General features: G+C 50.9%; 1 protein-coding gene across 1 annotated transcript; it reads right to left on the bottom strand.

Moving 5' to 3' along the window:
* Positions 1–376: 376 nt before the first annotated feature.
* Positions 377–1,524, bottom strand: FAM212B (family with sequence similarity 212, member B; the record flags this gene model as incomplete). The annotated part of the gene is made up of 3 exons (XM_010136177.1): positions 377–989; positions 1,179–1,189; positions 1,306–1,524. Coding segments are annotated over 3 exons (843 nt in total), but the record flags the coding sequence as incomplete, so codon positions are not given.
* Positions 1,525–10,557: the final 9,033 nt, after the last annotated feature.

Below are 10,557 nucleotides of genomic sequence, written 5' to 3'. Positions count from 1 at the left end.
TATTTGCACACTCATACACACACACATGCACACGGTGAGTTCTGTGCTGCAGCTGCTTTAACGAGAGATGCTGGAAGGGGCCCGATGTGGCCATCGACCAGGAGCTGGCTGTGGCACCACTCACCCTGAACAGTCTGATTATTTTTGCACATATCGGTCCCCAAAAGTCTCCCCACGTGGGGCTGCGTCCGCTGCTGCTCGGACTGTCCCTGGAGCTGCAGTTCTCCGGAAAGCACCACTTGCAGGTGACTGAACCCACAGCACATTTTGCAGAGGACTCCTCTCATCTCAGTCTATCTTGGGAGCTCAGGGGTCTCCTGAAAGACACGTATGGCCTCCAGCTCCTCGCCGGTGGGAGCAGAGAATGCTGACAAACTCAGACCCAAACAGCCGTATTGATGTCAAACCCAGACTGGGTGTAGTCTGTGGGATCATGGGCTTTCTTGGTGCCAATTCTGGATTTTTCACTGTTGCCTTCTGCCTTTGGGCACCTCTCTGCTTTGCTGTGAGGGTTCTGGATGTTTCCATGAAGTGGCAAGTAAAATGTCCCCTTGAGTTTGTTCATCTTTTTGGGTCTCTTGGAAATTTGGGGCTGTTTTTCTTCAGGCGGAAGCCAGCAAGGTTTCTCTTTGAGAAGCCTGTCTCGGTCTGGCCGAACGCTCCTCAGGAACTTCTTGAAGATGTTGGCTGTGAGGGAGAACTTCCTGCAGAGCTCCTGGGATCTGCTCAGGGACAAGGATGCCTCACTCTTCTCCCCCTTCTTATCCAGCTCTGGCAAATCCAACCAGTTCCCAACCAAGTCTGCAAAGATGTTATCCCCCAAGACCAGCGGCTGCCGGTTCCTGCTCTGGGACATCAGGGAGGATGTCCTCCACCCCCAAGCTGTGCTCTGGCTACTGGGCTCAAATGTCCTTGGGTGGACGTGCTCCACTCTGCTCGATGTGGAGGAAGGTCCTTTTGGGTGATAAACATCATCACCGCAGAGGCCCCTGAAGGAGGAGGGGGTGTCTCTAAGGTGGCCACTCTCCGGGAGCACAGCAGGAGGGGACAACCTCCCTGGCCATGGCATGGCACATGGGAGGGATGCCTCTGGCTACTGGGCTCAAATGTCCTTGGGTGGACGTGCTCCACTCTGCTCGATGTGGAGGAAGGTCCTTTTGGGTGATAAACATCATCACCGCAGAGGCCCCTGAAGGAGGAGGGGGTGTCTCTAAGGTGGCCACTCTCCGGGAGCACAGCAGGAGGGGACAACCTCCCTGGCCATGGCATGGCACATGGGAGGGATGCGGGGCTGTGCTCCTCTACCGCCGCCTCCTGCTGCCGCTCGTCCTGCCAGGCCCCGGGCACTTCCCTGCCACTTCGGCAGCACTGGTGCTTCTCAGTGCCAGAAACGGTGCTTTGGCTCCCGGAGATGTCCAACTGCTCCAGTGCTGTCTGGACCTGGAGGAGTTTCAGCTCCTGCAGTGCACCCATCATGCAGTTCATCTGCTCGTGCAGCCCGTCCCCGACCTCCTTCATGGATAGCTGCGGAGGGAAGGAAGCAGACATGGAGTCAGTGTCCCCAGGAGCCAGGAGAGAGCAAGAAAATTTTCAGCCAAGAGCAGGAGATCTGGGCTGAGCAGCTTTCTGGAACATCACCTTCGCCTACTGTCTACATTTCAGACACATCCTACCTGTACTACGTCCATTTTGTGGAAGAACAATTGGATTTTTCTAGGAGTTTCCCTCTAGGAATAAGAGGAGCTGACAGAAGGAGTGGATTTTTTTGACCTGACAACAAAAATAAGTGGTTTGAGTTTCCATTAATTCCTTGGCAGAAACCCAAGGCATAGAACTATGAATGGTTTTGGCTGCTGCCAATTTTAGCATAATCTTTCGCTTTTGTGCCTTTTGTGCCCTGTAACTCCCTGACATCAGGAGACAATGAACAGAAACACCTTCCACAGAGAACCTTGTTTCTTCACCTGAAGTGCTAAAGCAAATTAAAAATAAGCCCCAGTAAAAGCCACGTTGTTACGACCTTAATACCCTCACTGCAGGCACCTCCCACGAGAGGACAACCAAAGACACTTCAATACACTTGAAATTTTGTACAGAACAACCCAGAAACTCTACCTTACTTAGGTAATCTCTCCAATTCCCAAGCGAGGACCGTTAGCAGCAGTTCTGCTTTAGCCCTGAGCCTTGCTGTAAAGATTTAACTCTATACTGGACTTAAAATCAGTATGGTTTTTTTCCAGAGCTTCTAAACTCCCCCCTTTTCTCTTTTGCTCTGTTGCTTTCTCTCTCTCGTAGGATCCGGATCATATTCCCAAAGCGGCATCATAAAACAAATGGGTTTGACTTCCCAACAGCTGCCACTTTTTTTTTTTTTTTTTGCAACCACTCTAAGGTTAGATACCCCTGTAGCACATTGTTACATACAATAAAGAGATATAGGTGTAGGCCCACACTTTACGACATGCATTTTTTTTTTTTTGGAGGGACGGGGAGGGGGAACGGGAAGGAGAGGGGAGAGGGAGAACAGCAGGGGCTGGCAGGGCTGGAGGTGAAGACATGTCACATTGATGTAAGGTGGCTTGCAGAAGAGATTACCACTGCCTAGGAAAAGCTTCAGCCCACGCTGTCAAACAGTTTAAAAGCCTCACCACGATTTTTGTACAGTGACAGATCTCAGGCTTCGGGAGAAAAAGGACAGATGCATCTTACGTTCAGCTTTACATTACCAAGCTTTATTTCTTTCCATCTCCTTCGTTTTAACTAAGTCACTCAATCATTTGCTCTATTTCCATTTCTGTACGTGGCTCTGAGCAGTCCTCAGAAAACCAGATCCTCTCAAACAGCCCAGCTCCCGAAGTGGAAAGCTCCTCGGCAGCTTCTGACCACAAATCTCCATTTCGAAACCCAGAACCTAAACCTAGCTGGCACATTACGATCATTTTTTCAGAGCTTCACTCACAAGAAATGTATTTATGACCCAGAACGAGCACACGAGCTATGAAGATACAAAAATCTGTGGTTAGCTCCTTGATCACACTATCAAGTGTCTCCAGCTATCTGATATTTTTCTTAAGCTCAGCAAATAAACCTCTACTTCTGCAGACATGCAAGTAACGCCCCACTTACAGTCTAAGCAAGCTCCTGGGTCTCCCGTTCCGAAGCTGGGCCATATGCTCTACGAGCCTCAGACAAAGCTATCACCTTACCTCTCCAGCTTTGCTGTAATGCTCCTCGTCCTAACCTTTCTCGCCTTATTAATGGCAGTCTGTTCTATCTGGGGCTTTGCAAAAAGCTGGATTTGGAGCCAGCTTGGCCCCTCATTGGCCACTTCCCACCAAATCCCCTGCCCGGCGCAGCGCTGTAATCGTGCCATGGGGAGTGACGAGGGTCCTGCACTAATGACTGGGCTGATCAAACCCTCGGCATCTGCTGGACGGCTCCGCTGTTCACCTCATTGAGTCAATTAACACCCTTGATAGGAGGTATCGTTACAATGCCGCTGCATCCGGCAAGGCTCTACGAAGCGTTCACGTTTCTTAGGCAGCATTTGTCATCAGCAGGGTTGTTTCTCACGGGCAGATCCTGTCTCCCCCTGATGAGAAAAGACCTAAGTCCCTACAGCTCAGCTCCAGCATTTTCCATTCCGAACAAAGGAGCTGGCTCTACCAAACCTGGCACCAGCCTGGGCCGCTGGAGGGGCGGAGATGCTTTCACCTGTGGAAACACTTCTCCAGAAATGACTACAAGCTCTGGACACTTCTCCCCATGCCCAGCACTGCCTGTGCCAAGGGCTGGGCTGCCCTTGAGCAGAGGGGAGAAATGGGGGGTTTGGGGACATGACTTGTCTGTCCCGTTTCAGAGACCTGCTTTGGGGTGGGATGAATCCTGTCCTCTGGACTAAGCCTCGGTGTCCCTCTGGCAGCGTGAACCCCACCATCAGCAAGAGAGTTTTGAGGATCCTGAAACTTTTAACTCTGCTCACAAATGCTGCCAAAACTTTGGGTTGTGCGAGTTAAAAAAAGAAGTAAACAAACCCCCTCTGCTTTACCCGCTGCTCTTCCTGGGCTCTGTTCAGTCTTTTACAGAATGAAACCCAGCCCAAAGTGAAGTTGCAGGAGACCAACCAATCTGCAGGGGCAGATTTCACCCCTGGGTAATCACCCTGCGGTAATTAAGTGCTTAGCTGGAGAGAAAACTCTGGAGGGAAAAAGAAGTGTCTTCCCCAGTGCCTAACGGCCCCTCGCTCCTCTTTCCCAGTTCTCTCAAGTTCAGACTGGTTTCTCTGAGACTTTCTAGACAAGGAGCAACCTCCCACAGAAGAGAGACCACCTCCCTGGCAAAGGTTCCATATGGAACAATCTGGGCTGCTGAAGGGAAAAGTTTCTGCGAAAATCCAGCAGATTGGGCTGTAAGTGAAGGAAACGCTCTGCCGGCAAGGTGATGGGAACCCGGGGCTGAAGAGCCAACCCTGCAGCCTCGCTGGCACCGTGCTATCGCACTTGGTGTAGAAGGAACTGGAATTCGTGATGAACTAAAGCTCAATCTCAGAGCATGAATGTGACACAACCCCCCAGAGAGCCGTACCATGGCGTGGTGAGACCCTGGCTGTGCTCACCGGGGTTATGCAAGTGATGTTACGTAAGCTGGCCATCACGGGGCATCAGGAGATGTTCTGTCTTGTGCGATTGTAAGCTGCAAATCCCAGACCCGTTGTTGAATCAGCACTGTGCTGCAGAGCAGAGTGCGGGGAAGCGGCATGTGCCACACAACTTCGGGTCTAGCACAGATCTGCTCATCAGCTCTGTTTGCTCTGTTCAAAGTATGCAAATGTGTCAATATTTGAGATATTTTGGGGTGTCTAATTTGAGATATTTTGTGCTTCAATACAAGAGACCGTTTGGCACCTCTGCTTCTACGAAAAGCCAAATTAGAACTAAGACAACTTGCCCATGTTCAAGTTTATCTCTATAAAACGGTTAAAAATCAGATGCTTCAAACTGCATCTCATTATTATCCCTGAAACTTCTGCAATCCCTAAAACTGGCATGAAAAAGTTTCAGTCTTATGCTGAACAAGCCAACACAGATGCCTTTTATAGCAAGACAAGTACACGCAGGGCCGAGCGTGTTCCCCGTCAGCGGCTGGACTCCGCCCGTGCTGTCCAACAGTTCTTCCCCAGCAGAAAGCCCTGGCCTCCAGATCAGCCCTCCCGGGAAGGCACGAAGGAGGCAGAGCAGGCTGAACGCTGCTCCACAGCAAAGCTCGCTCAAACCGCAGCCACCCTCAACAGCAGAACGTGAAGTGCAAAATTCATCAGCTTTTCAAGCGCTTTCAAATGATCGTCGAGGAATACTCACCGCGAGGGGAGGAAATAAAAGAAGCAGGGAGCACCTGGCCGAGTGGGCAGAGTTCAGACAGGGAGGTTTTAGCCTGGGAATCCTCCCCGCTGAGCAGCAGAGGGGTCACTCCGCGAGCCATGCCTTTTTCATCACCTCCTCAAAACGCGTGCTCCCAGAACCGCCACCGCAATGGCTTTGCACAGGTTATACATCAATCATCTTCCACCATGGGTTAACGCAGCAGGAGGACACCTTCCCCAAGGACCATCCTCCAGCACTTACTGGCATTTGGTCAAATTCAGACCCAAATACCTGAGACTACAAACACAGGAGATTTCACGTGTCACTTCCCACTCCTCAGGTAAATAAGAAACTTTTTAAACTCGCTTTGGGATCTAATGTCTTCCTGTTAGCACCTGCATTCACCAAGTTCTCAGAATTCAGCTCCCACCCATGCCTTGAGCCCAGCTGTCGGGATCCCCAGCCCATCCGCACATCTGGCCTGCCCAGGACTGCAGCAGCTTTGTGATGCTGGTGGGCCAAAAGGAAAACCCAGTGAACACACCACGGCTTTGAGCTGAGCTTAGAGCAGAGCTCTGAGCGTGGCTGCCGTCATGAGGAGGAAGACAGCTGTCCAGCTCTTCGGCAGAGGAAAAGTTGCGAGAGGAAGTTGTTGCGAAGAGGACAGGAAAGAACAAATGACAAATAGCGGCTCTCTACAATAGTGCTGGTAGGCAACAGGACCAGCCACAAACAATTGGTATTTAAAGAGGGTGACATAATAGAGACAAAAATTATTTTAGAACTGCTGAGCTGATCAGACTGTTCCTGTTTTCCTTTGGGTCACTAACTAGATTAATCTTCAACATGCCTGCTACTGTGGCTGGGCACAGCTCTCGGGGCGTTCTGCATGGTCCAGGGAGCTGCTTTCCAGTCCGATGCTGCACCTTTCTTCTCCCTCCCTCGAGGGATGCCAAGAGCCTGCAATCTTCTTTCTGCCCTTGTATTTTATCACAAGGATTTCAAGTCTTTTTTATCTCTTGTCTTTCCGGAGTATTTTAGGCATAAATGAGGATGATAACTGTGAGCTCACAAGTTATCTGAAAGAGGAAGGATGCTGCAACTCTACCAAAGGCTTTTACCATGAAAGATACAGTTCATATCACCCAGATAACCCACTTCCTTACTCAGCTGCCTTCCTTTCCACTGCAATGATGTTGTTCTGTGCTTCCCATCACACTTGTTAGGTTTAAAGGCAAATTGGAAATCAATTCTCTACAGCCAGGAAACAAACAGACTAAAAAGAACTCCAACCTTCAGACTTTCTCACAACCTAGGGACAAGAGAGAGCACAAGCTTCAGTGTCCAGACTGACCAGTGAAGATGATGGTTAGAAGGGTTGGCTCTCGGCTGACTCTCCCCTGGTTCTACGTGGCAGGACTTCCCTTCACACCTCCCCTTAAGGAAACACCAAGGAACGAGGCTCCGCAGTAAGCTGCTGATGTTACCTCCAGCAGCGATGGGTAAAGCCGCCCTTAAAGAGACCATTTTATCAGCAGAGACACGCGAGGAGCTGTGAGCGGTGACGTTACCCTTGAGGTCTGTCATTTGCACCTTGCTCTACAGCAAATCAGAGGAGCTGCTCCTTCAGAAACAGCAATGGAAACACAGCAGACCTTTCCAAGCATGACACAGTTACCAGAATAGGACCCAGTGTGAGACAAAGAGTAAAAATAATTGGCTATATTTTTCACTCAGACCAAATGTTCTATTCCTGCGAGGTATTCATAGCAAGAAACATCTGCCTACCAGGACATAAATTAATGCAAGAAGGGAGCCAGACTCTATCAAACTCAGTAATTTGATGCATCTATGATGCATGTGCAGGGAGAACATTCAAAACTTAAGTCAGAGTGGTGGGGTTTGTGCTAAGTACCTACTTTAGTACTTTTCTCCTGAAACAAAAGCAACAGAAAGCCCAGAAATATCCTAGATTCCTCAAGACAGACCAAAACATGCCAAATTAGGTTAAACCACAGCTAACCTGGCTGTGACCCCTCGCCCGTTGGGGTCATACAGACCCCAAGTGAAGACAAACCTGCCCTGGAACTCGCCAGTCCCCAGCTAGGTAAGGAGTGATTGATTCTCCCCGCAGAGAGCCCCCAAACCCCACTCTCCCAGCACTGGGTCTATTTGCTGCTGTTACTGGGTATAAAAGCAAACAGTCCCTGAGTCAGGTAGGTAATGCTATCTGCAGCGCGAGACATGGAAATTAAATTCCTCTCTGCTAATCCCCGAGCAAGACAATTCTTGTTACGCTCGACCTTCAGCTGAGATAACATTCTGTAACCCGGACAGCAGACGTCACGTTCCTGAGCCTCAGAACAACGTCTGCAGGCTCCCAACCCAGCTGATAAAGTCGACAGGGCTTTTAGGATGGGGATTAATTGCACTAAAGGAAGATTCACAAGCTCTGTGGCGCATCTCACAATGGCCACCTGATGGACAGGTGACAGGAGTGGAGCAGCACAGCTTCTTCCACACTGGGCCGACAAACCAGCACTGCATCTTCTTGCACGTCTTGGTGCCCATCAGCCTCCAGGCGAGATTCCAAGAGGAGGGCACAAGGTCCTCTGTATTCTCTACGTACAGAGACTGAGCAGCAGAGAGCTGGCCCGTCCAACACGGCTGCACAGGCTGGTGTCCAGGCTGTGGGACAGGATCGGGACCAGGATCGGGACCAGGACCCCAGCTGCAGAGCCAGTCCCACCGCAGAGCTGCCCCAGTCCCGCACCGCTGGGATGAATGGCTGTGTCAGCTGAGGCTCTCCTGGCTGTGAAGCATTCGCGTGTGGAAGCTTCTGAATGAATTCCAGTCAAAGGGACACCACACATGCCAGAAACTATCAGCTTACAATGGAAAACATGCCACGGGAACAGGAGATCCCTCATTGACTGAAAGGGCTCGGATTCATCCTGGGGAGCCGTGGCAGAGCTGGCAGAGCTTTCCCAGAGGGAACACAAAGACCGGTGTAAGCACGCCCGGACCCATGCTCAGCCGTGACTTGTCTGGCAAAGCCCAGTGTGATGTCAGCGCAGAGGCTGTGTTGAAATGTCGGGGCACACCACCAGCCCAAACCAAACACACGACTATTTAAATATGATTATAATACACAAAGCAGGAGAAGGAAAAATCAGAGCTGGAATCCTCAAACCCCACACTGGTGGGGGATAGAGTTGCACTTGGAGATGACCCTTCCTTGGGAACTGGGAGCTGTGCCAACATCCGCTCTGCTGTGAGAAAATCCCTTCCTCAAAACCAGCTGAAGGCTGCAGTCGTTTACACTGAGACAAATGAAACTTGTGCTGATTGAACAGCCTCTGACTTTCTCGTGCTACCCAGACTGGCCTCAGCAAGTCTGGTCTCTCAAAGTTTTGCAGAACTTCCCCGCATGACACCAGCTCTGCCGCTCAGCCCGAACAGAGGTGCCCCTCGGGCACCACACAAACCACCGGGTGTCTCCGTTCGCAGTGGTGCCCTGGATCCAGGCACAGAGTGGCTCGTTGTCTCAATCTGGCCGAGTCCTTCCCACCGTTCCTCTCGCATGATTCTTGGTTCTGGTGCATTTAACATCTGGAGGCATGACCTGCTCAGTAATGAAGAAAGTGGCAGCGAAGCAGGGTCAGGAGGGGCACTTCCCACTCGCCACGCAGTGCAGATGGTCCCAGCTGTCCGTCGCACTGCTCGCTGCTCTTTAAACACCGAGCTATTTGAATTCCAGGCTATCTTTACAGTATTGATTTCTAAGAGCTGCTATTGCTCAGGATATCATTTGTGCTGGTTTTAATTAACACCGTCCTCCCACCTTCGCTACGCACAATCTGCAGCTCCCTGAAGCTGCTGATGGAAGAAATTGTTTCCGATGGGTGCTGGAAGGCAGCGGGTCCCTCCAGCTGTCGCCCTGCGGGCTGTCCTGGCACGCCTGGCTCACCGCAGCTCCAAGGCTGCACTCTGATACCCTGGGAACCTGTTGTTGAAGTAAGTTTTTAAATTTGAGTCACAAAAATTGGGGGGTGGGGTGAGGAAAGAATGTGACTATTAAAAACCAAATGTGTGAGGATCCAGGCTCCTTTCAGTCCGGTCACGGGTGGTCCTATGGGAGGTGACAACTGTCCCTTCCCAGTTTTTATGGCGAGGCTAAGGTCTTGGTTTATTATTACAATAATTCTCACATTTTTACAATTAAAAAAAATCTATTACTGCATTAGGGGACGAACAAACCCAGAATCTTCTCATTTTAAGTATTTTTTGGTTTTCACACAAGTGTGAGGGATCTGCTCTCCTTTCACATCTATCCAAACTCTTCAGAATTACCCTGTGCACTCCAGAACGGGCACGTTCGGACTCACAGGTAAAGGTGCAATGTTTAGGCTAAATAATGGAAATGATTTGTTGAGCAGACAAGCCACAAGTTTAGGAACTTTAAGCACACTCTGTTGAAAGTTACTCTTCTTACCATCTCACCTTCCAGCTCGTTCAGCTTTGAAAGATCTCCCAGGTTATTCTGTACATGGCCCAGTTTACAGTTTGCATTTCATTCATCACACCCAGCGTACACCACACCAGTGACTCTCCTTCTCCTTTGTTTTAGTTTCTCTCCCAGCTCCTCTGTTTGCTGGGGAAACACGGGGAGCGCCGGCAGGCTCATGTCCCTGGGGCTGCCACACGCACCCAGAGCAAAGCTGCCCCAGCCCGCGGCTCGCAGGACACGTCCCATCTGCAGCGGGACTCACAGCGAGCCCTGCTCCTGTCCCGGCACAGCGTCGTCACCTCAGGGCTTTGCAGGGACTCTGCTGGGGTCGCTTACAGCCGAAACGGGCAGCAGCCCCAGTGCAGACCCACTTTGTACCGCTCCGGTTGGCACAAGGATCAACATCCCATTAAGTTCCAAACTGAGAAGCTTTTGTGCTTTCAGAAACTTCGCCCACCCGTTTTTGCTCTGCCTTGTCTTCCCCTTTTGTTCTCACTATCTGTTTATCTGAACCACGCTCAGCTCCCCAGCCAGACCTGGAGCTGGAACCCGGTTCTGGGAGGGATCCGTTCTGCCTGCCCACCCACCTCCAGCCCGCCCCGTGCACCAGCGATACCTTCGGGCTTGTGGGCAAGCCCAAGCAAGTCGGGGCAGTGAGGTTACCGCCGGAACGGGAGCGGGAGAGGC

Source organism: Buceros rhinoceros, unplaced genomic scaffold (genome assembly GCF_000710305.1).
Source record: "Buceros rhinoceros silvestris isolate BGI_N320 unplaced genomic scaffold, ASM71030v1 scaffold42365, whole genome shotgun sequence".
Lineage (NCBI taxonomy): Eukaryota > Metazoa > Chordata > Aves > Bucerotiformes > Bucerotidae > Buceros > Buceros rhinoceros.
This window is presented reverse-complemented; position numbering and strand designations above follow the sequence as displayed.